Source organism: Tachysurus fulvidraco, chromosome 9, assembly GCF_022655615.1.
Source record: "Tachysurus fulvidraco isolate hzauxx_2018 chromosome 9, HZAU_PFXX_2.0, whole genome shotgun sequence".
Lineage (NCBI taxonomy): Eukaryota > Metazoa > Chordata > Actinopteri > Siluriformes > Bagridae > Tachysurus > Tachysurus fulvidraco.
The window spans coordinates 27,866,959-27,892,854 of NC_062526.1; the positions used below are offsets into that span (position 1 = coordinate 27,866,959).

At 40.3% G+C, this 25,896-nt stretch overlaps 2 protein-coding genes across 2 annotated transcripts; one reads left to right on the top strand and one right to left on the bottom strand.

Moving 5' to 3' along the window:
- The first annotated feature begins 3,384 nt into the window (after nt 1-3,384).
- LOC113658592 (tripartite motif-containing protein 16-like) lies at nt 3,385-6,528 on the top strand. Its single transcript, XM_047818436.1, has 6 exons — nt 3,385-4,005; nt 4,435-4,530; nt 4,670-4,903; nt 5,034-5,205; nt 5,434-5,484; nt 5,641-6,528. The coding sequence occupies exons 1-6, from the start codon at nt 3,415-3,417 to the stop codon at nt 6,171-6,173; spliced, it is 1,677 nt and encodes a 558-aa protein (XP_047674392.1). The 5' UTR covers nt 3,385-3,414; the 3' UTR covers nt 6,174-6,528.
- Nucleotides 6,529-6,611: 83 nt separating this feature from the next.
- On the bottom strand, nt 6,612-25,452 carry LOC125145403 (transmembrane protein 244-like). The gene is made up of 4 exons (XM_047817968.1): nt 25,401-25,452; nt 21,882-22,007; nt 6,834-6,878; nt 6,612-6,709 (listed from the first exon to the last, which is right to left on the bottom strand). Exons 1-4 carry the CDS (start codon nt 25,450-25,452, stop codon nt 6,612-6,614), a joined length of 321 nt encoding a protein of 106 aa, XP_047673924.1.
- Between the last annotated feature and the right edge of the window lie 444 nt (nt 25,453-25,896).

Sequence of the window (25,896 nt, forward strand, 5' to 3'; positions counted from 1 at the left end):
AAAGCAGTTTTTGTTTTTTTGAGATCTTCATGCAAACAGCAATGTAACAGTTTGGAGATTAAGGCCTTCCAGGACACAGCAGGAGGGGATTATAAAACATCCAGAGAACCATTGACAGGCTCATGTAGCTCAAGGCTCGCTGATGCAGCTACCTCCTAGGAGATGAAAACTGGATGAACTTTGGAAAGAAGATGAGTGGACAGAGGCAGGGTTATGATCTGGGTAATGTTCTACTGGGAAACCTTGGATCCTGGGGATCATGTGGAGGTTACTTGATTTGTACAACCTACCTAATCACTGCTACAGACCAAGATCACTCCATCATTACAACATTGGTTTGCTAATGTTAGAGTTATCATTCAGCATGATGATGCTTCCTGACACTCTACAGTTCAGGAATGATTTGAGGAACATGGCAAAGTTTTAAAGTGTTGAATTGGCTTCCAATTTTCCCAGATATAAATTTGATCAAGCATCTGGGATCTGGTGGACAAAAAAAATCTGATCCATCGAGACTCCACCTCTCAACTTACATGAACTTTAATACCACGGCACTCCTTATGAGGTTTTGTGGACTTTAGACCTTGATGACTCAAAGCTGTTTTAGAGGCACGAGGACAGAATGCATAATATTATGTGGTGGTTATAATGTTACAGCTCATCAGTGTACACTATTGCTTAAAGCTTATCAAGTGAGAGACCTTCAGTGTCACAAAGATACTCTTGCAACCATGTGGTCAAAATCTTTCTCTCTCTCTCTCTCTCTCTCTGCGCATGCGTGGCGGAAGAGTGAGCATGGCGTGTGAAGCGTGTGAGAGCGGTTGGCGTTTTGCCAATTTATAGCCTATTTCCGCGTTTTATTTCGGCGTTTTCTTGCAAGTTTTTTCCTAAAATAACATCTAGGAATAATCTAGTGTGTGTGTGTGTGTGTGTGTGTGTGTGTGTGTGTGTGTGTGTGTGTGTGTGTGTGTGTGTGTGTGTATTGTAGCATGCCTGTGCGTGCAGGCGTGTGTTTGCGTGTGTGTGTATGGTGTCTCCGAGCACAAAGCTGTATGAGAGTCTGACTCGCCAGCATGGGGTGAGGGTGGTGTGTGGGGCGAGTGTAGAGGAATGTGTGCATCGATAGGAGATGTGGTGGGGCATGAGAACATTGTCTCTGCCTCCCGCATGAACAGTGCTTTCGTTGTGTTTCTTAACCATGTTGACAAAGTAAGTAAACTAGTCCAGAAAGGAATTGTTATAAATAACGAATGTATACTGGTTTCTCCCCCCAGTTCTACTGCCAAAAAAGTCATGCTATCAAATGTCCCTCCTTTTATTAGAGATGAGGTGATTCTGAAAGAGCTTTCTCGGTACGGGCGACCCGTCTCCCCCATTGAAGAAAATCCCACTCGGCTGTAAGTTAAGCACTTGGTGTCTTTCAGGAGATTGCCATTTTTGGTTTTAAATGAAGGTCGGAATGACCTGAACGTGGTCTTTAAGTTCAGAATTGAGAACTTTGATTACAACATTTTTGTTTCCACTGACACAGATATAAAATGTTTTAAATGTGGCCAGATAGGACATCTTGTTGGTGCCTGTCCTGAAAGACAGAGTGACCCCAGTGTCTCCAAGCGACCGGGGCAGAACGTAGCTAAGCCTGCTGCGGAAAGCCCTGCAACTGCTGCTGCACCAGGGCCTATGGAGCGTGAGCCCCAAGCTCAGACTACAGACCAAGAGAAACCTTGCTTGGCTAAACCGGACCAGGAGAAGCCCTGCTCGGCTGAACTGGGTCAGGAGAAGTCCTGCTTGGCTGAAACGGCCTGGGAGAAACCCTGCTCATCTGAAGCGGGCCGGGAGAAAGACTGCGAAATGGAGAAAGTAACTGTGGACTCTCGAGCAGTGCTAGAGCTGCCTGTGCTGGCATAGGCAGGCACAGGTGTGCAGAGTTGTTGCCTGGAGACACCGGTCTCTACACCAGTGCAAGGTGGTGGGGGAGATGTGGAGATGGAAGATGAGCCCCTGTTCAAAGTACCGACAAAACGAAAGAAATGAGGTAATTGACAAGGAAAAAACAGGCAAAAAAGGAGTTAAGGGTAGACGAAGTTGAATCAGACAGTGAAGATGGCATGTCTGATTCAGTGTGTAACCAAGAGTCTCAGGAGGAACTGTTGAATGTTGTTTATAGTGCTGAAGATATTAAGGAGTTTTTAAGAACCACTAAGTGGCAAAAAAATTTTCCTATTGAAGAGCTTTTCACTGACCGCAAGCAGTTTGTTCATGACGTGAAGCTTTTCAGAAAAGAAGGTGCTTTTATTGACCACAAACTTTTTAGAGTAAAAAACATTACACTGGTTGCTGGATGAGCCTCTGGTGTACGGCGGACGACTGGACATCTCCAGTGTGACCGTCCCTGCACTTTCCAGAACTCTAGTCTCCTCGGGCATTGTGACACTCCGGGAGCTCGTGAATATCACAGGGTCAGACTTTTCGAGGGCAGAGGACCTGGCAGCGTGTATGAGACGTATGAGGTCCTTGTGTGTTGTCAGTCAGCTCCTACACCACTAGTGATCTTCACTGACATCAGAGGAGCGTGTTAGGCTGCTGGAGTATCATCACACAGAGGCTAGTCCTGCAGAGGATGAACCCTTTCCCCAGCTGAACATCGCTCCTGGCCTCAACCGGTGTGAAGGCACCCTCCTGGAGTGCCAGGGTGAGGGGGTCTTTGGGTCAGTGGTTATAGTCACTGTTTGCGTGTTTATGGAGCATTTTAAGGTTGATTTATATTGTTTTTACTATTCAGTGTTTTATTTTTGGTTTTAAGTACGTTAGGAAACAAAGGTTCAGGTGCCAACTGGTCAACTTTATCAGTCGGTCAAGCGAAGATGGCAATATACCTGAGTCGGAGAAACCAGATTGCACAAAACGTTGACTGTGATGCCACACCGATACTAAAAAGGCTGATAAAATCAAGAATTTTAATTGATTTTAATTTTTACAAAAGTATAAACAATGTTGATGGTTTTAAATGTGTGTGGTGTTGGGAGAATGTTTGTGTTCTGTGGAGGAAGGAGAACTGAACTTTACACCAGAGTTCAACTAATCACCCATGTTTTAATCAATGTAGAAACCATCTTAACATATTAATTAATTTATTTGTTTGTTTGTTTGTTTGTTTATTTAAGTCACCATGAATTTTAATATGTGACTTGTGTAAATAAAGTGTTGAAAAAGTAAAAAAAAATTCTCTCTCTCTCTCTCTCTCTCTCTCTCTCTCTCTCTCTCTCTCTCTTTCTCTCTCTCTCTCTCTCTCTCTCTCTCTCCACCCCTTTTGTCTCTCCCACCCAAGACCAGGAAGTCTCTCTCCCTTATTTCACAGAAAATAAAAGCTCTGGGAGACTCTTTCTTTCTCTCCCTCTCTGTGAGATCAGGAAAATGGCAGAGGCGAGTATTTCAGTAGATCAGGATCAGTTCATCTGTTCAGTGTGTCTGGATCTCCTGAAGGATCCGGTGACTCTCTCCTGTGGTCACAGTTTCTGTAAGGTGTGTATTAATGGGCACTGGGATCAGGAGGATCAGAAGGACGTCTACAGCTGTCCTCAGTGCAGAGACACTTTCACACCAAGGCCTGTTCTACGCAGAAACAACATGCTGGCTGAAGTGGTAGAGAAACTGAAGAAGACTGAAGTCCAAGCTGCTTCTCCTGCTCACTGTTACGCTGGACCTGGAGATGTGGAGTGTGATTTCTGCACAGGGAGGAAATACAACGCCATCAAGTCCTGTCTGATGTGTGTGGCTTCATTTTGTGAAACTCATCTTAAACCTCATCTTCAAAGTCCTGCTTTGAAAAAACACACATTAATGGAAGCCTCTGGAAATCTACAAGAGAAGATCTGCTCTGAACACAATGAAGTTCTGAAGATCTTTTGTCGTACTGATCAGAGATGTATTTGTGCTTTGTGCCTGTTGAATAAACATAAAGGCCATGACGCTGTACCAGTTGCAGCAGGAAGAGCTGAGAAACAGGTGAGAAAATATGACTTTTATTTCAATTCATGTATTAATCAGAATGATTCTGTAAAAGTTTATTAAACTGAATGTATTCTGATTAACAGAGAATTATGTTTCTGCACAGTCATGATCACAATGCAGTCAGAGCTGTTAGTGAACATTCCATACAGACACACAGATAAAATCTACAGAACAAATGGATTTGTATTAAACTGAAAGCAGTAGCTTTAGTAATCTGTTTGGCCTCCAGGATCAGAATTTACTCTTTTTGTCTTTCACCATAAACATCATGGAGGTTATTTCTAGATTGCAACAAAATGTAGTAACCAAACAGAATTCGTCAACACTGTGCTGCCGGGTGATTAGACATTCTGCTGTAAGAACTAATAAAGTAAATGAATGAACTTCACCAAGATTTATAAGTAAAAACTGTTGTGTCCTCAGAGTGATTTAAAGAAGGAGCAGATGAAATTCCAGCAGAGACTCCAGGAGAAGCAGAAGAAGGTGCAGGAGCTGAAACAGACTGTGAACACTATAAAGGTGAGCAGTGAGCAGAGACAGAGCTGCTCCTAGAAACACACACAACATGGACAACATGGAGACATTTAGAGTCCCAGTAAGAGAGAGAATGAGAGATGAGCTTTAAATGGACCTTCATGTGTTGTGTGTCTCCTAACAGCTCAGTGCACAGACAGCAGTGGAGGACAATGAGATCATCTTTACTGAGCTGATCAGCTCCATGGAGAAAAAGCGCTCGGAGGTGACGGAGATGATCAGAGCTCAGGAGAAGGCTGAACTGAGTCGAACTGAACGACTCCTGGAGCAACTGGAGCAGGAGATTGATGATCTTCAGAGGAGAGTCACTGAGATGGAGAAGCTTATACACACACACGATCACATCCATTTCCTCCAGGTAACATACACTGTCTGATCTACAGAGTCAGCTGTTCCTCACACTCTCTAAAACACCTCTCATTAAAGCAGCAATAAATGTCCCTGTCTGACATCACAAGTGTGTCTTTCATCTCATTTCTTCTCTGTAGGCTTTAGCTTCTGGACCACAGTCTTCTCTATTAAACAGAACAGATTTTGACACGTCCAGCATCAGTGTCCCTCAACATCTGTCATTTGATGGAGTGAAGAATTCTCTCTCAGATCTGAAGAAGAGACTGGAGGAATTCTGTGAGGAGGAATTCAACAAAATCCCTCCACATGGTAAGAGGAGCTGCTCCTGCTGGAGAAACACAATGATGGACGTCTTTACTTGCTCTTTGAAGTTTTATTTTTTAGCGATGCTCCTGCTTAATTTTCTGCTCCAGTTTACTCACCTGACACTTTGAAGTAAAATACTGATTTTAAATGAATAAACTGACGTCATCACTTTCATCTGTTTCCATCTTTTACACAACCTGATGATCTTCATTTCCATTTTTCTCTCCACAGCTGCAGCAGTTCAGATCATTTCACCACAGAACAGAGAAGAGTTTCTGAAATGTATAACACACACACACACACACACACACACACACACACACACACACACACACACACACACACACATACACACACACTTCACATGAATATACAGTATTCTGTGAATTAAACCCAACATGTTCTCATTGTTCAGTTTGTTTTTCTCTTTTATTTTAGATTTCTGTTCTCTGACTCTGGATCCCAACACGACACATCGTAAACTCATTCTGTCTGAGGAGAACAGAGTGGTGATGGTCAGCAAGACAAAACAGCAGTACTCTGATCATCCAGAGAGATTTGACTCCTGGTGGCAGGTGTTGTGTAAGGAGAGTGTGTGTGGACGCTGTTACTGGGAGGTGGAGTGGAGCGGTGATTATGGTGTGTCCATATCAGTCGCATATAAAGACATCAGGAGGAAAAGAGGTGATATTGAGTGCTGGTTTGGACGCAACAAACAGTCCTGGAGTCTGGAATGTTTTTCTTCTTCTTCTCTCACTTTCTATCACAACAACATTAAGACTGCTCTCAGTGGTCCATCATCCCCCAGAATAGGAGTGTATGTGGATCACAGTGCAGGAACTCTGTCCTTCTACAGTGTCTCTCACACCATGAAGCTCCTCCACAGAGTCCACACCACATTCACTCAGCCTCTATACGCTGGGTTTACACTTGGTCTTCTGTCAAAAGTGAAGTTGTGTGATCCACAATAACATGTATCTGGTGTTTTATGGTCAGTAACAAGTACAAATTGAATCATTAATGATCTTATAGACAAAGTGTTTCATTTCAGCAGGATTACTCATTATAGTGTCATTAAAGAGGTCGTTCCTGAGAAACAAAACACTTGTGAAATGTAACACAAACACAGAATATTCATTCTTTGTAACATGGTAATCATTTTTATTTTAATCCAGAAGTGAGGTTTGTAGGTTTAAGGGGTGTGTCTGTGTTCAGAATAAACCAATCACATTCACTCTTATGTACAAAGATCATTCATACATCTGCACCAATGATATGATTCTGATGAACTCCAAATAAAGAAGCTTCTGTAGGACTTTCTTTAAATCTTGTCTTCATTTCATGGTATATTTACATTTATAAACTATTGACACAAATAACACACAGTTCAAACTGTTAAGAGATTTCACTCAGAAGTTTTGGAGGTCTGCAGGATGCAAAAAATTCTTCCAATACAGATGATACGAGAGAATCTGACCACCGAAGATCATCATCACTAATCCTGAACCTGGAAATAAACCAGTTAGAGAACAGATTAGACTCTAAAATCAATGTGAACATGATGGATGAATGATTCAGATGTTTACTCAACTGGAACAGGAACAGGGGTCAGTAACAGAGTCAGGACTCACCCTGAGAGATCCACCAGTGTTCTGTGGAGGGGAAATCGGCCATGACTGAAACACAACGAGACACAAAACTCCACTGATTTACATCCATACGTGTGAGAGGGGTCAGAGCACTGAGTCTCCACCACCATCTCCAATGTGAGTCAGTAAGTTACTGTTACATGGAGACCTGGATGATATTTACAGAATAAAACTCAAGGATATGGTTTTAGAAGAAAATACTCATTACATCAGATCTACACAAACCTTGAACCCCATTTCCCATCATATATCACTGCCTACAGACTAGACCACACCTGACCAATAGCTTAGTTTTTATCTATTTAAAGTTACAGTGTAATAATATATAATAATAAGATACGTTTTATAAAGACAAAAATGTGAACAATCCCTGCAAGAGAGAATATACTGGTCATATTCCATCAGCTGACAGTTTTATTACCTTTTTATTACCCTGACAGCTGCTATGACAGCTGTTCTGACAGCTGTCATTAGTGATATGAAATTATTAAAGGTCAAAAGTCATACCTCTGGTCTGGTAGATGTATGTCTTTACTCCAAGTAGTTAAAGAGCCTACTTTACCTCCCACCACCACCCTGTCTTTCATATTATTTTAACACCATCGTGTCTGGTTCCCGTAGACAGGTGATAAGCATTTAAAACAAGGACATATGTTTTTAAAAAAATGGGGTTTTATGACCCCCTCAGAGGAAGCAGTGTTGTAAAACAAGGATATATGTTTTTTAAAATGGGTTTTTTTTTACCCCCACCATCAGAGGAAGCAGTGTTGTAAAACAAGGACATATGTTTTGTTCTTGTTTTTTTAAATGGGGATTTATGACCCCTCAGAGGAAAGTAGTGTTGTTAAACAAGTCCATATGTTTGATTTACTAGATAGAGATACGTACTTAAAACTCGTGTTTGATCCGGGGGTGTTTTGCGATATGGTTACCCCTCCCCTTAGACCGGATGGTTTTCAAATCAAGATTATGACACCTCCACTGTGTTAGGAATGTCTCTCAGTCTGATCGTTAGTCAATGGGGGTGCTATCTATAAGGTCACACATGCGCACCTGAACAAACGCTCGTGAGAAGAAAAAAGGAGCACATGCCCCCCTGAGCAAACGCAAGTGAGAAGAAAAGGAGCACACGCCCCTGAGCGGACACGTCCACCCACGTGGGTGCTATCTATAATGTCACACATGCACACATGCACCTGAACAAACGCGCATGAGCAAAAACCCGCACACGCCCCCTGATCGGACACGCCCACCCACGTGTAGGTAAAAAGTGAGAATTTTCCGAAAATTTGGCTATGACTTCACGTCTTTGGAAATGCCGCAACAGAACATCTACGATCTCCTTCTAAACATTGAGAGCATGGCCTTTTCGATTGGTAAGAGCTTATTATTAACTTTATTGTAAATTTATAAGTATTAGAATGCTTATCGTTTGATATTACCATATATGAGATTTTCAATATTTAGAAGAGTGACTTATTATAACTAGTTTTAGTTGGGTTTATACGTAAAGTCTGTTTTAATTACAGAACAATACCAGCCTATCTGACACAATTGTCTGTGAAAACGTATCAAACAAACGTGACCCTTCCAGGGTAATTTCATTCTGACTCTTAGATCTGTATTTTTTCAGTCGATTGTTTTATCATATATTACATTATAAGCTAAATGTTATATTTATTTATTTAATTCATTGTTTATTCATTTTTAGACAGTTGTTTTGAGATTATTTCCGATGACGAGCCTCCTACAACGTCCGTGCTAGGCCTAAGAACGGTGGAACATCCGGAATCTATCCAAAAGTAGCAGTAGCAACCCCACAGCTCAGACCAGTTTTACAAACTACGCCTAAGTTACACCATGAAAATATGAATGTTGTAAATCTTTCATTAACCTTATATGATATTTTAATTATTTAATTATTCATTATTTTGTATGTGTGACATATTCAGAAGACACCGGTACAACGTCTGACTATGCTGACTACGATGGTTCAAATGTTTTGGGTAAGGTCATTAGCATTCTCTTTTCAAACAACCCTTAAGAGTGTAAAACAATCCTCCACACATTTTCTGTAATCTGTATTCTATTTAGATGTCTTTCAAACCGCTGAAGAAAATTTCAACATTGGAGATGTCGGTGCTAACGTAACCGGAGGTGACTTTGAAGGACAAGAAAATTTCAACATTGGAGATGTCGGTGCTAACGTAACCGAAGGTGACTTTGAAGGACAAGAAAATTTCAACATTGCATCAACATCAACATTCGACGCTCTTCAGGATTTTTTTCAGCTAAGGGATAGAATAACTGAAAACTTTGATCAAGTATGCATCGCACTTCAAAACACGTCTGACAGTGAGTATGTTCAATCCTTGGGTAATACTCTGGAATCCTTAAATTGGTGTGTTATGGTGAGTAAAGAATTGTTAAGACATTGTTATTTTAGAAATGGCTCAGAAGCGTTCGAGTAATTCTCCCTCTTCAGAACCTAAAAAAATTAGAATTGAAAATGACCCTACATCGTCACATGATCTCTGCTTTGGTGAAACTTCAACTTTTTCAAGTCTGTTACATTGTGACCCGTACACAACCCTGAACCCCTTTTTAACCGATGCAATCAATGAGTTGAATGATGGTTTAAGGTCAACACTTAGACATGATATTCAGAGCCCTAATCCGGGGTTGACCGATAGTTTAACATCGACACAAACACAGTTGCCTCATCATGACGTGTTCTTAGAATTAAATCAGAGTCTGTTAACGTTGCAGAATAGTTTAAATGATCAATATCAACCTGTGCAGTTAAATCCCTTTTTGATAAAAGCTGTAAACCAATTGAACGATAGTTTTAACTTATCTAACGAACAAAGTGTCGTTAATGCAACACCTCTGGTAACCTGTCAACATCAAGAACCTGCATCTCAACAAGATTTGCTTCACGGTCTTAATCAAAGTCTTATTTCGTTAAATGACAATATCATTAACTTAATCAACCAACCTGTTAATGTTCTGCAAAATCCCGAAATTGATCATAATTACATCCCTGAAATGGTAAATGATACATCAGTAAACGCGGCGCCACCTAGTGTCGAAAAAGTACCCTTAGATCATGTTGACAACGCGCCGCCACATAGTGTTGAAAATGTACCCTTAGATCACGTTGACAACGCGCCGCCACATAGTGTTGAAAATGTACCCTTAGATCACGTTGACAATGCGCCGCCACATAGTGTTGAAAATGTACCCTTAGATGACGCTGACAACGTGCCGCCACATAGTGTTGAAAATGTACCCTTAGATGACGCTGACAACGTGCCGCCACATAGTGTTGAAAATGTACCCTTAGATGACGCTGACAACGTGCCGCCACATAGTGTTGAAAATGTACCCTTAGATGACGCTGACAACGTGCCGCCACATAGTGTTGAAAATGTACCCTTAGATGACGCTGACAACGTGCCGCCACATAGTGTTGAAAATGTACCCTTAGATGACGCTGACAACGCGCCGCCACATAGTGTTGAAAACAATCAAATAGGCCATGGTGTAGATAGTAATATTAGGATAATTAATCGTGACAACTTCAATAACACAGAGATCATAAGAAGAGTGAATTTTTCTTCTATCGCTAACGTCAACAGTTTTGTTGAAATTTTTTTTAGAGATTTTAAACAGCGTGGTAGAAGTTGCGAATTAAATGATTTCACCTAAGGATTATGTCACCGTTGAAATTAGAGGTGTTACACTCAATGTGTCATCTCACATTCAACTAGTCAATGGAGCCATCGATTTACAGTCTTTTTTTGACCATGCTCGAAAATACCATTCAAAGTAATCGTGACATATTTACGGATAATTTGCTTGAACTGGTAGTACAGATAGTTCGACCACCTCGCGGTGGTATAGGTTGTAGACGGAAAGTTGCTACAATATTCAATTCAGAAGTTGCTACAATATTCAATTCAGAAGTTGCGAAGAAGATGCGACACTTGTATATTTTTTACAATAAAGACAACATGTGCTTTGCATTATGAGTTACACAGTTTTTAAATCGTGATAAAAGCGATTTTCAAAATGAAAAAATTGCTAAACAGCTCCAATACGATGTAGGTTTAACTGAAAACACACCTGTCACCTTTGCTGATGTGTGTAAATTTGAGGCACATTTACAGTGTAAAATTGTAATTGTGTACAAAACTAGCGATAAAGCAGGATTCCCTTTCTTTCAAACCAGCAAGATCCCCCATGAAAAACGTTGTACTTGTTTTTGCATGACGACCACTATTACAGTGTTAAAAACATCACTGGATTTTTGGGATGTAGTTACGTCTGTCATTTCTGTCACTCGGGGTTTAAGGATATGCGGATCCATCGTTGTGTATATAGTTGTAACGTTTGTTGTGATGTAGACTGCTACAAACACCCTCAAAACATAACAAAATGCCTGGATTGTATGAGGTTGTGTAGATCAAAATATTGTTTCGATAGTCACAAAGCGTTGCGCCAGTCAGAAGGAGGTGAATTTTCTCAGTGCAATAGAGGTTTCTACTGCAGCAAGTGTAATAGGGTGTACCGCAACCCATTTGGTCTTAAACGTCACGTGTGCCCTGAGAGTTTGTGTCAGTTCTGTGGTGAAAAACTTGATACAGATTGTGAACACAGGTGTTTTATACAGCCTTTAAAGAGGGAAAAGTCTAATAGGAGATACATCTTTTATGATTTTGAAACTAGACAGGAAATGGGTACTCATATAGCTAATTTCTTATGCTGTATTAATTACCATGGTCAGACATGGGTGTTTTCAGGTGACACATGCATCGCAGCGTTTTTTAGACATTTCCGCCATGGGAGATTCAGAGGTTATACCTTTATCACGCATAATGCTAGAGGGTTTGATTCATACCTTTTGCTAAACCATTTAGTGAAAGAAGGAATCACGCCCAAGATTATTGCACAAGGCGGAAAGACAATGTGTTTCATCGATACCGATTTCAACCAGAAATACATCGATAGCCTGTCTTTCTTACCCATGAAGCTTAGCAATCTTCCTAAGGCTATGGGGTTCTCAGAAAAAAGGAAAGGTTATTTTCCTCATTTCTGGAACACGTTAGAAAATCAAAACTATGTTGGACCGTACCCCGAACCTCGGTTTTATGGTGTGGATAACATGATGTCTAAAGACAGGGAGGATTTTTTCAATTGGTATGCGACGGTGTCTGACAAAGTTTTTGATTTCAAGAAAGAGATGACTGAATACTGTGTAAATGACGTAGACATTTTGAAGGTTGTATAGCTTTCAGAAATGAAATTCAAAAAAGTACAATGGTGGATCCTTTTAATTGTATTATGATTGCTTCCGTTTGTCTTAAGATATTTAGAACAATGTTTCTCGAAAAAAACTTTCTCGCCATTCCACCTCTCGATAATTACATCAACAGGCAGAAATCTTACTCAACACCTGCCATTCAGTGGCTCGAATACATTTCCGCCACACATAACCTACCTATTCAACATGCTCTGAACAAAGGTGAAGTCGGGTTCGGTTCATATTTCTTTGACGGATATTGTGAAGTGGGTCAGACGCGTAAGGCTTTTGAGTTTCTCGGTTGTTTTTATCACGGCTGTGAAAAGTGCTTTCCCTCATCAGCACCGCATCCTCTTAACCGCAAAATTAGCTTTGGTGATGTCAGGGTTAAGCCATTGGAAAAGATAAAGTATTTGCAAGACACACACAATTTGCATGTCACAACACTCTGGGAGCACGAGTGGTGTGAAATGAAAGAAAACAACATGAGAGTGATAAACTTTCTAAAAGAGTTTGACTTTCCCAGAGTTTGACTTTAATCCCTCGATATGCCCTTTATGGCGGTCGAACAAACGCTTTGCATTTACACTATGTAGCACAACCCGGTGAGAGAATAGATTATTACGATTTCACGTCACTTTATCCGTATGTAAACAAGTCGAAAACATATCTTATCGGTCACCCCACAGTCATTTTTCGTGACTTTGAACCTCTGGATAATTATTTCGGAATAGTTCGAGCAAAAGTATTACCGCCTAGAGGTCTGTGGTCCCCAGTTCTTCCATACCGTGTAAATAACAAACTCATTTTCCCTCTGTGCAGAACATGCAGCGAGCAACAACTAAAACATTGTGATCATTCAGACCAGGCACGAGCTCTAATGGGTACGTGGGCCTCCGTCGACTTAGCAAAAGCCGTCGAGAAAGGTTACCAAATATTAAAACTGTTTGAAGTCTGGCATTTTCCTGAAAGATCGAAAAACCTGTTTACAGACCACATTAAAATGTTTCTCAAGACAAAGCAGGAAAGTTCAGGGTATCCATCCTGGGTAGTCGATGAATCCACAAAACGTGAATACATTAAAAATTACAAGTGTAATGAGGGAATTGAATTGCAAGAAAATAACTTTAACGTAAATCCTGCCAAACGGTCTGTGGCTAAACTAGCGTTGAATTCATTGTGGGGCAAGATGTGCCAAAGACCGGACAGATCAAACACAACTCTGATCAGAGATCCTGCAGAATTTTTAAACTTCATATTCTCAGGTATGTACAACATTAGTCACTTCTCTTTTTTGTCTGATGAGGTTGCTCTTGTGCAGTGGCGTTATGTGGACGATAGGATGGTTAAACCGGGGAATGCTAATGTGTTCATAGGTATTTTCACCACACGGATGGATCGTTTGAACCGCCGTTGTTTGTACACCGACACCGACAGCGTCATTTTTAAAAGTAAAGAAAGGGATTGGATGCCACCTTTGGTCAATTATTTGGGGGTCTTACCAGTGAACTAGACGACGGTGATTAAATAGTAGAGTTTGTAAGTGCAGGTCCTAAAACCTACGGTTACAATACTAAAAAAGGAAAAACGACAATGAAAGCTAAGGGATTTACTCAAAATTACAACAATTCCAAAGTTATCAATTTGAAATCATTGACAGATCTCGTGATCGATCAAGTGAAATTACCTGATAAACCCTGTCAATTTATAACATCTCACAATCAAATCACTCGAGATAAAAAGGGGTTTCATTTGAGAAACCAGACGCAAGTAAAAAGGTTCAGGGTTGTGTATGATAAACGTGTGTTATTTCCTGATTTCACAACTCTCCTTTACGGGTATTGAAACCAAATTTTTTTTTCCCTTTTTTGTATATATGTATGTATGAATGTCTGTATGTTGTTCATTTGATTGTTGTAGCCGTACAGTTGTGAGCACTTGTCAAGGAAAAATATGAATGTGACTACACCAGGCTGCAACTGCCCTTTTCATGTATTGTATGTGGACCTAGTAATAGTGGGAAATCTTATTTTATCAAAATGCTGCTGGAAAATTGTAAAGAGGTATTGTCCAAACTTCCTGAAAATATTGTATGGATTTATTCATGTTGGCAACCTTTGTATGATCATTTGATGAACAAAATAAACATCAATTTTATTCAAGGAATCCCTGATTCTTTGTGTGATGACGAACTGTTTCCTCCCAGCAAAACAAATTTGGTGATAATAGATGACTTGATGGAATCTGCGAGTAAAAACGAGGAGGTGGAAAAAGCTTTTACTAAATACACGCATCACAGAAATCTGAGTGTCATATATCTGGTTCAGAATTTGTTTTTTCAAGGCAAGTCTAGTAGAACAATCAATTTGAACACCAATTACATGGTTCTTTTTAAAAACCCTAGAGATAAATTACAGATCAGTGTGCTATCTCAACAAATGTATCCGGGTAACAGGAAATATTTTTTAGAATGTTTTCAAGACCCACCACCAGACTGTACGGTTATTTATTTGTTGACCTAAAATCAAATACTCCAGAAGACTTCAGACTCCGATCAGGTTTGTTACCGCAAGAAAAATCAGTTGTGTATGTTCCGAAGCAGAAGAAGAAGAAAAAGTTTTACTGAAAACAATGTCTATACGGTTGAAAAAAACACTTCCGTTGTTGAAAGCGTTACACGAGGCTCCACCCCGGAAAAGAAAAGTTATATTGCGCGACGCACCTACAGAACTCATTCTTAGCATATGTGAATTAGCTTTAAACGTGCTCAGAGTTACCATTCCTCTAACAGCGAAGCAGTACAAAAAAGCAGAAAAAAATGGATAAAACTTTTTGCGGATAAAAGAGCAACTATAGAAGAGAAAAGGAAAGTCAAACTGGAGGTTTTATTTTACCACTACTCAGCTTTGCTGTCCCGTTTATAAGCAGCTTGATAGCATCCCGTAACAGTTAACATGGAGACAGCTGAGAAAATGTATTTAGTCCCTCAACATCAACTTGACAAGCTTAGAAATACCGCGACAGAAAAAGAGAGTTTAAGAAACACCGTTGAAAACCTGAATGAATACGAGAAGGCAAAACTCTACACATCAGTCCTGCAAAAGTTTTTAAACTTGGTTAAACTGGGTGATCAGGAATCAGCTCAACTGACTCTGACCCTACCAAAAATGGCAGAAAGCAAAACAGAAGCAACTGCGACTGAAGTTTCACAACCCTGCAGTGATTAGATCACCCATGAGGTGCTTGCTAACGTTTCAGAAAGGTGTAAAAGAAATGCCTCGTACATTATGGAAAAACTTTTAAAATCAGTCGAAGCTGCTTCGTGGAATGACGAGGGTGAATTTATGTTTAACGGGAACACGATCAAAGGATCTCACATGGTGGATCTGCTTAAAAATCTCATGGCAACTCATAAGGTTTCAGAGGATCGGAGACCGTTAGGATGGACAGAATTGCTGCATACTGTAGCTAGACTAAATATACCCTTTTCAACAATACCTAACGGCGCTGTACCACGCAAAATATCTGACATCAAAAGATCTAATGACCCCTGCCCCACTCGAAGCCTCACGCCTTCGCCAACTAAAAGCAGAGACTATGATTCCCCACCCCCTGTTCTTATTCGTAGTGATTGGCATGATTTTTGAAAATGACTTATGACAATTACGTTTGCTCCATTGTATTGTTACTTTTTTTATTTCAATAAAATATTTATACAGTAAGAATTTTCTTGTGAAACTTCATGGTTAAATAATACACTACACAGGTGAATGAAATGTTTTCACATTGCACACAACTAAACGAGTGTTTTTTATTTACTCTAGGATACATTTTTTTCACAAAAGACACAACTGCTTTGTCATTTCTATTTAAATCCTTGCTATACATAGACATAATACTACCAAACTTATAACCTTTAGCTCTGTGACACAGAAAATATACACAATGCTGGAGTTATATTTTATTTCACGGCAGTTCTTACTCAAAAAGTATTGAATAGAATCAGGAAAGAGCGTGTAGGAGTCAAAAAACTCCCTGGAGAACTCGTTATTAAGACATAACGCTAGCCAGTGCTCACCCGGCATGTGTCTCGGATGTGTATTCACAATGTACATGGCTGGGAATTTTCTCAGAGGGATTGTAGGTAATTCGTCGCTAGCCACAACCCCTCGGAATATGTTTTCTAGACGGCGGCAGCTTCTCATAACATCAGTTAGTTCTATGGTATCCATACGTTACTGGTAATCTACGAGTACGTTTCTTCAGTTGTTTATTTCTAAAATGCTGTCAAAACTATCATAGACTATTAGGATTCAGATTGAATGCAAACAAAGTATAACCACGTGAATACTCTTCTCTGTTTATCACCCATGCCTGATCTTTTAATTGCTTAAATTAAAGAATGATGCTAAAATTAAAGAATAGAATTCACGAACCGCATTATCGGATTGGAAATCGGGTTGAAATGGTTTTGCAGGATATTGAGTACCGTCTACGTACAAAGCTACAAACTCTGCATCGTAGGGTTTAAAATTAAAAGGGTTTTTATTGTATTTCGATATAGGTGTACTTTTCGTCTGTGTATAAGGTAGTGTGAAAATATCCAATTCGGACTTTGTGCACTCCGCGGATAGTCCGTGTAAGAGAGCCATGATTTTAGAAAATGTTCAACAGCTTTCTTTTTTGAGAGACAGGTTGACGCTTGTTGACTCTTGTCTTGTTCCTTTTAACACTGGTCTTAGTTTTAGTTACCCTACGTCTTTTATTAGGAATCACGTGTCGTTGTCCTGGGGGTCTTTTCGATTTTCCACGTGAAATCAAGGTAAGACCCGAACCGTCCTGATTCCGGTTTTGTGTTTTACTGATAATGCTGCTCATAACATCACCAACAACACTTTTTGCTGCCGTTTTTAAATGAGGTTTGGCTATAGAAAATCCCTTTTTGAGGAAAGGAATTGCCATTCTAAACAAGCCTCTGAATAATCCTCCTAACCCCGAACCATACATGGTGTGGGCTCCTTGAAATCCTGGGAGTCCATTTCCGGCTTGAGCGACGTAATAATCTATGTAGGTTTGTGGGTTAACCCGGCCTCTCTCTATCATTTTTTTTTTACAAGCAGAAGGAAAGTTTAGCTGGTCTGAAGTGTAGTTTAGCTATAAACTTCCTGTAAGTAAAAGGTATGTGTTTGCTCTGATCCGACTTGACTTTGATTAAAATATCTGTAATGTGGTTCTTGATGAGCGGCACATATCATGGCTTATTGTAAGTAATACTGATGACTCGGTTGTTTTCACCCGTTATATGTACCATCTGAGTAGCGGGGCAAAGCTGTCACCGACTCTTTGGTACTCGATAATGTCCGTATATACATACATTGTGTAAAATCCGGCGTGAATATCAGCGGTGTGTGGTGCTTCTGGGGCGAGCTGCGTTATTGCTATATCCGGGGTCATGCCGAGCATATATGCTAATTTTCCACTGGTTTTGAAGAAATATGGTTTTGAGGCGTCCATAGGCATTTTATTTTTCACAGGGTTATAAACTATAGTAATGCTGAGTTTGGATATTTTTATTACTTCATTGATTTCTTTAACTAGATCTTCAATACTTTTATAATATCCATGATTTATCTTAAATAATACTCTGCTTACTTCTTTACCCTCCCTCCAACCAACGGAACACGCGGAGTCTTCCTCTGACAATGTATTCCAACTCTGAACATATTGAACTTCTGAAAGTGAAACTTCCCAATCTCCTTTCAAATCAATGGGTTTGGCAAATTTAGTTGTATATTGAGATATTTTGTTATTAGGGTAAATGTCCTTTGACGCGTTGCTCGGAAGTCACGTAGAATCCACACTCGTCCATGGTTATCAATTATAGTTAATCGGTATGATTGTGATGAGTCTTTTTAAAAACTAAAGACTAAAGATGTTTACTACATCTTCAGCAGGAACCCAGAAATTAATTTTTTCAGGCCAGCCCACCCACTTCACCAGACAGACCTTTTTCCGGTTTTGAATCTTTTCAGACAGGATTTTCTCTGTTTTCAACGATCTGTCATTACCTATTATGATTTTTTGTAACTCAGGTTCGTAAAACATTCCCCCAATTTTTTCACCATTCGTAAAACGTTCCCTCAATTTTTTCACCATCATAGTCTCTTAATTTATATACAGGGGGATCTCTAGGGATCCACTCGGAAATTGAAAAATATTCATCTGTAAAATTTTGCTCGTATCCTTTTTCAAACTGTCCTTTCGAATGGGCTATTATAACAATGTCACCGGTTTTAAACTTGAATTTTATTTTCTTGGGTTTTAACGACTGTAACCCATAAAGAGTTTTAAATACTGTGAAAGAATTGGTTTCGGTGACCTCAGCAGATTTCATTTTGATGCTGGAATGACGGTTGTGGTTATAAGCATGAACCATTTCCTGCACCCTGTCCGTGTATTTTCGCGTATTAAACGCTGTAAAATATCTCCACATCTTGGTCTTTAGTGTTCGGTTGAACCTTTCACATACTGCAGCTTTCTGACTGGTGCCCGTGGCAAAATGTATAATGTTGTGTTTTTTCATTAAGTTTTGAAAAGTTTTGTTAAAAAATTATTTCTCTTGATCAGTTTGTAATCTTTTTGGGACTCTACCTTCCCTTAGAATGGAATCAAAAGCTTTAGTCACTTCACCGCCGGTCTTGTTTCATAACACGCGCACCCAAGCGTACTTAGATAAAATATCTATACACGTTATCAAAAATTTTGCATCATTACTTTCCGCCAAATTGCTCATGTCGACTAAATCAGCTTGCCATTGTTCATCTATGTTTTTCACAAAAACATTGTTTCTTTTAAACTTTGTAGACACCGGTATGAAGAGTGTATGCATCCTGCTCAGCTAACCAGTTTTTTATCTCGTCATCATTAACTCTTTGTCCGAGTTTCTCAACTGTAGCCCTTTGCAAACTCTCAACACCTCCGTACGAGCCGGGGTTAGATGGCGTGTAATACACATTCTTCAACAGTCGCTCATTCATTTTGAAGTATCAGAATGTCAATGATCAAAACAACAAATAGTTTTAGGATTTTATTTTAAAAAAGACATCACGTGACTAGTGTTACAATTTTTATTAATTAATTTTTTTTTCTGCATCAAAAATCAACCGTGTAATATTTTAGTTATCAACATTCTTTTCTGAGCAGTTTCTAAAAAAAAAAGAAAACAAACAAACAAAAAAAAACACACACACACGTCAGATATATGGGTTAAGATACATAATACAATGTTCATGAGTTTTTCTAGTGGATAAAACACATTCTTTATAACAAGGAAGAGGATTAGAGTAGAGGCGAACTCGGACTTCAGAGCTTTCTCGAAGACAGAATAGACGGTTCGGGTGGCTCCAGAGCTGAGTGGAAGGTCCAGTAATCCACAACGTCTTCATACACTTGGTTGCTGCAAATTTCTATGGTTTTGCCTTTAGCTTCACTTAAAACACTTTTGATGCTAGGCTCATCCTGCCAGTCGCATATGATAGCTTCAGCGATGCCTAGAATTTTTTCCAGGGATGGGGTGTGTTTTATTCCACACAATTTCAGAGCCTTTGCCAGAGTGTATTTCATCCAAGGTTTAAACAATTTTTTTCAGCAATCTGAAGGTATTCGTGTGCAGATAGTAGGCTTCAGGCTCAAACAAACAAGTGTGTTGGAGTTGAGTAAGTAAGTAAGTACGTAAAGTTTATTTATATAGCACCTTTCACAGATAGAATCACAAAGTGCTACAATAAAACAATTTTACAAAGTAAAAGAGAAATTTATAGAGATGATAAAACTACAATTATAAAACAATAAAAACACACTACAACAGAGATGAAACCATAAAAGCCCAATCAGCTAAAAGCTTGTCTAAATAAGAGTGTCTTCAGTTGCTTTTTAAAGGAATCAGCAGAATCAGCCACACACAGAGACAGGGGCAACGCGTTCCACAATCTGGGGGCCATAGACTGAAAAGAAAGATCCCCCGAGTTTTAAAATGGGTTTTAGGGACCACAAGCAGATTTTGACCTGATGACCTCAATGCTCTCGAAGAGCCATAAGGGGTCAACAGGTCAGTGATGTACCCAGGAGCATTCCCATGAAGGGCTCTATAAGTGAGGACCAAAATTTTAAAATCAATTCTATATTTGATTGGTAACCAGTGAAGAGAGTATAAAACTGGTGTGATGTGAGATCTTCTGCTGGTTCCAGTTAAAAGCCTCGCTGCTGAATTCTGAACAATCTGAAGACGATTTAAAACACGTTTGTTAAGACAGGTAAAAAGTGAATTACAAAGTCCAAACGTGAAGAGATAAAAGCATGTATAATCATCTCCAGTTGACTCGGGTGATCTATGGCACATCCATGACAGTTATCTCTCAAATCTTCATAAATAATCCGGTCCAAAAGCGTAGCCATGACACCTCGGATGACCGCTAAAGCGGCGGTGGAAAGACAGCCGTCGGTTTCATCACAATTTGAATGCTGAAAGGTCAAATTTCTATTTCCGAGTGATTCACCTTTATTTTCTTCGTCTTTAGAACTGGAACGCGTCTCATCATCATCTTTATCCAAGGTTGTGAGTGAGTTGTAAAAGTAAGGTAAGAATTCCTGAGACACTTTCACTCTTGTGTTCAAACAGCCAATACATCGTACACAAATGCAGTCGTTTTTAAAACACTTTTTTAGTGGGGCGTGATGTGGGTGGTACGGAAGAAGGCGGAGGGAGGGGAAGGTGGAAGGGAGGGGAAGGCGGAGTCACTCCTCATCAAAGTTTATTTGTACTCTTACTCCATCATCGACTTCAGCTTTTTTCCAAAATAAATAATCGATTTGATTAAAGTAGCGTTGTAGATCGTGCCAGCTGATTGGATCAAACCTCACTTCGTATTTCTCTTTTTTAGCAGACATGAAGTCACCGGAAATCATTGTTGATACAAGAATAGTGAATATTGAATAGTGAAGTGACATACGGCTAAGTACGGTGACCCATACTCAGAATTCGTTCTCTGCATTTAACCCATCCAGAGTGCACACACACAGCAGTAAACACACACACACACACAGCAGTGAACACACACACACACACACACACACAGCAGTGAACACACACACACCGTGAACACACACCCGGAGCAGTGGGCAGCCATTTATGCTGCGTACAGTGATAGCTCATCCTTTGAAAGATTTCTTGCTTCAATACAGTATATTTGGTGTTGAGTTAAACAGTCGCTCCACCATTTATGCTCGTAGACCATAGTATTTTTTTTTAAAAATATGTCCTTGTTTTAATTACTTATCACCTGTCTACGGGAACCAGACACGATGGTGTTAAACAATATGAAAGACAGGGTGGTGGTGGGAGGTAAAGTAGGCTCTTTAACTACTTGGAGTCAAGACATACATCTACCAGACAGCTATGACTTTGCTATGACAGAGGTATGACTTTTGACCTTTAATAATTTCATATCATAGCAGCTGTCAGGGTAATAAAAAGGTAATAAAACTGTCAGCTCATGGAATATGACCAGTATATTCTCTCTCCTGCACTAGTGAACTAATCAACAGCTTCGGACCAATCAGAATCCAGAACTCATCAGCGTTGTGTTGTAAATTATACAGATGATGACTGATATAAACACTTATTTTGATTATTTTGGTTTGTGTGTGTTACATTTGACACTCCATACCAGTGACCGTGAGCCCTACGTGTAGCAGTGAGACAGTGATGGCGTAGTCCCACACCCGCTCCTCCACGATCCAGGCAAACACCAGTCCTCCAACCACGTACGTCACCTCTGTTGAGATCACACTCACTGCACAGGAAACAGATCCTCAGTCACAAAATTGTGGAACACAGAGTTTTAACAATCCTCAGCCACAAGCGAGAGACTTTGTGTTTGTACCTGACAAATCCTGCAGCTTTAATCAACAGTTAATCAACTCTCCTGACTTTTAGTCTGTAAATGATAAAAAATGTCTTCTCTCGTGTTTGCTTCATTTCCTGTTTTGATTGTCTTCACCTATTTTGGAGTTTCCTCAATTCCTCAGCTGTGTTTATTCCTGAGTGATGGCACAGTGTGTTGTGTTAGGTTATGTTCTATTATATTTTATATGATATATTTTTTATATTGAGTCCTCAGAGCTTTGCCTGGCATCAGTCTGGTTCCTGGTCTCCAATCTTCAGATGTGTTTTTTCCCCCATGACACTCACAGGTTGAGCTTGAAATGCATTACATTTACATTTACATCATTTGGTAGATGCCCTTATCCAATGTGATGTACAAAAGTGTTAGGGTTAGGGTTAGGGTTAGAATAAATTAACTCTGGTTCATTAGTTACATACATAAGATACCATGAGTCTAAAACACTGTTCAAAGATTTTATTATATTTTTTATATACATACATACATACATACATACATACATACATACATACATACAACATTCAAGGAGGAAGTGCTAGTTGAAGTGTTTCCTGAATAAGTAGGTCTTCAACTGTCGTTTGAAAATAGCCAGTGATTCAGCTGTCCGGACCCCTAGGGGAAGTTCATTCCACCACCTCGGTGCCAGAACATAAAAGTTTTGTAGTATATTTGCCTCTTACCCTGAGAGATGCTGGAACCAGTTGAGCAGTGCTGTAGATCTGAGGATGCAAGGTGCAGTGTGAGGAGTGATGAGGGCTTTGAGGTAAGAGGGAGTTGGTCCATTTTGGGTTTTATAGACAAACATCAGGGTTTTGAATCTTATGCGTGCGGCTACTGGAAGCCAGTGGAGGGGTGGTATGAGAGAACTTAGGGAGGTTGAAAACAAGCCGTGTAGTTGCATTTTGGATCATTTGCAGAGGACGAATTGCATTCATAGGTAGCCGGCCAGCAGTGCATTTCAGTAGTCCAGTGTTGAAATGACAAGTGACAAACCAAGTACCTAGTAGCAGTACCTAATATTTCTGCCAGACATGCTGAGATCTGATCAGAAGCTGTGGTATCTGAGGGTGGGAAAGAGAAGATAAGTTGTGTATCATTAGCATAGCAGTGGTAAGAGAACCCAAGTGATGAAATAATCTTACCCAGAGAGTGAGTATACAGGGAGAAATGAAGAGGACCAAGTACTGAGCCTTGTGGGACACCAGTGGAGAGTTTGCATTGACTTCTGTGCAAGACTCCTGAGGGTAGACAAGAGAATCTTGTGGTTGACCGTATCAAATGCTGCTGAAAGGGCAAGGAGGATAAGGACAGTTTGGCTGATCTAGCAACATCTAGTTTCTCAGAGACATCCAAAAGTGCTGTCTTTGTGGAATGAGCTGCTTTAAATTCAGACTGGTTGGGATCTTGGAGGTTGTTCTGTGAGATATAGACAGACAGTTGGTTATAGACAATGCGTTCAAGAATTTTAGAAATAAACGAGAAAAGTGATACCGGTCTCTAGTTACTGATGTCTGATGGATCCAGAGCAGGTTTCTTTAGGATGGGAATAACCCTTGCTCTCTTGAAGGTAGTTGATACATGACCAGTTGTTATGAATTCTTTGATGATACTTAAGATGAAGGGCAGAAGGTCTTGCAAGATGGAGCAAAGTGTAAGGGAGTGGATTCAATTGGAAGATGGTAGGATTGCAAGACTGGATGAGTTGTAAATTCTGCTGCTACGATTGAAAAATGTGACAACGAAGGAGTAGAGGAATCCTGACTGTGAGATGTAGGTGCAGTCGAGGCAGAAGTCAAGGTCCTGCAGATTTCCTCTATCTTCTCACGGTCGAAAGAAGCAAAGTCTTCTGCAGTCAGTGAGGGTGAAGCAGGTGGAGTGGGGGGGTTGAGTAGAGAAAAGACTGATGTTGTGGAGCATTCCAGTGGTCTTGAGCCAAAGCTTCAAGCTTTTCCTTGTAGAAGGAAAAGTCTTGGCAGAAGTCACATCTGAGAAGAACTTGGCCAGGAGTGTACGGTAAGAGTCAAGGTCTGCGTCAAGTTGTGATTTCTTCCACTTCCTCTCAGATGATCTTAGCTATCTTCGATTGCTGTGCAACATATCTGAAAACCAAGGAGTAGAACGAGAAGTTTTCTTGGGTTTAGTGGACAGAGGGCAGAGAAAGTCGATGGTTGCGGAAAAAGAGGAGAGGAAATTGTGTGTGGCTGAGTCCAAGTTTAGTGAGGAAAAGGACTCAGGATCAGTAAGAGAAGAAAGAGTGACAGAAGCTACAGAAGATGGGGAGATAGTGTGGAGGTTGCAGCATGTCAGAGAGAGGGAGTGAGAGTTAGTTTTAGGTAGCATAGGGAGAGTGATGGTGAAGGATACCAGTTGAGTAGTGGGGTAGCAGTCATGTCTGTAGCTGAGGATGGACAGGTGAAAACAAGGTCCAGAACCAGTGACAGGGTCATGTAGCTCAAGGCTCGCTGATGCAGCTACCTTCTAAGAGATGAAAACTTGATGATTTTTGGAAAGAAGATGAGTGGGCAGAGGCAGGGTTATGAGTAATGTTCTACTGGGAAACCTTACATCCTGGGGATCATGTGGAGGTTACTTGATTTGTACAACCTACCTAATCACTGCTACAGACCAAGATCACTCCATCATTACAACATTGGTTTGCTAATGTTAGAGTTATCATTCAGCATGATGATCCCTCCTGACACTCTGCAGTTCAGGAATGATTTGAGGAACATGGCAAGGTTTTAAAGTGTTGATTTGACTTCCAATTTCAGCAGATATAAATTTGATCAAGCATCTGTGGGATCTGGTGGACAAAAAAAATCTGATCCATGGAGACTCCACCTCCTTATGAAGTTTTGTGGACTTTGATGGCTCAAAGCTGTTTTAGAGGCACGAGGACAGAATGCATAATATTATGTGCTGGTTATAATGATACAGTATCAGTGTACAGTATTACTTAAAGCTTAGCAAGTGAGAGACCTTCAGTGTCACAAAGATACTCTTGCAACCATGTGGTCAAAATCTTTCTCTCTCCCTCTCTCTCTCTCTCTGCGCATGCATTGCGGGAAGAGTGAGCGTAGCGTGTGGAGCTCCGGGACACTCCGGGAGCTCGTTAATATCACAGGGTCAGACTTGTCAAGGGCAGAGGACCTGGCATGAGACTGAGGTCCTTGTGTGTTGTCAGTCAGCTCCTACACTGCTGGAGATCTTCACTGACATCAGAGGAGCGTGTTAGGCTGCTGGAGTATCATCACACAGAGGCTAGTCCTGCAGAGGATGAACCCTTTCCCCAGCTGAACATTGCTCCTGGCCTCGACGGGTGTGAAGGCCCCATCATGGAGTGCCAGGGTGAGGGGGAGATGACTTTGGGTCAGTGGTTACAGTCACTGTTTGCGTTTTTATGGAGCATTTTAAGGTTGATTCATGTTGTTTTTACTGTTCAGTGTTTTATTTTTGGTTTTAAGTACGTTAGGAAACAAAGGTTCAGGTGCCAACTGGTCAACTTTATCTTCGGTCAAGCGAAGATGGCAATATACCTTAGTCGGAGAAACCAGATTGCACAAAACGTTGACTGTGATGCCACACCAATACTAAAAAGGCTGATAAAATTAATAATGTTAATTGATTTTAATTTTTACAAAAGTATAAACAATGTTGATGGTTTTAAATGTGTGTGGTGTTGGGAGAATGTTTTGTGTTCTGTGGAGGAAGGAGAACTGAACTTTGCACCAGAGTTCAACTAATCACCCATGTTTTAATCAATGTAGAAACCATCTTA

Excerpts from the sequence above, each read along its gene's own strand:
- LOC113658592 (XM_047818436.1), top strand. The coding sequence starts at position 3,415 with ATGGCAGAGGCGAGTATTTCAGTAGATCAGGATCAGTTCATCTGTTCA. Across the intron at positions 4,006-4,434 it reads CAGGAAGAGCTGAGAAACAG|AGTGATTTAAAGAAGGAGCA; the intron begins GTGAGAAAATAT and ends TTGTGTCCTCAG. Across the intron at positions 5,485-5,640 it reads CAGAGAAGAGTTTCTGAAAT|ATTTCTGTTCTCTGACTCTG; the intron begins GTATAACACACA and ends CTTTTATTTTAG.
- LOC125145403 (XM_047817968.1), bottom strand. The coding sequence starts at position 25,452 with ATGGGGCCTTCACACCCGTCGAGGCCAGGAGCAATGTTCAGCTGGGGA. Across the intron at positions 22,008-25,400 it reads AATGTTCAGCTGGGGAAAGG|TGAGTGTGATCTCAACAGAG; the intron begins GTTCATCCTCTG and ends TTTCCTGTGCAG. Across the intron at positions 6,879-21,881 it reads CGTAGGGCTCACGGTCACTG|TCATGGCCGATTTCCCCTCC; the intron begins GTATGGAGTGTC and ends GTTGTGTTTCAG.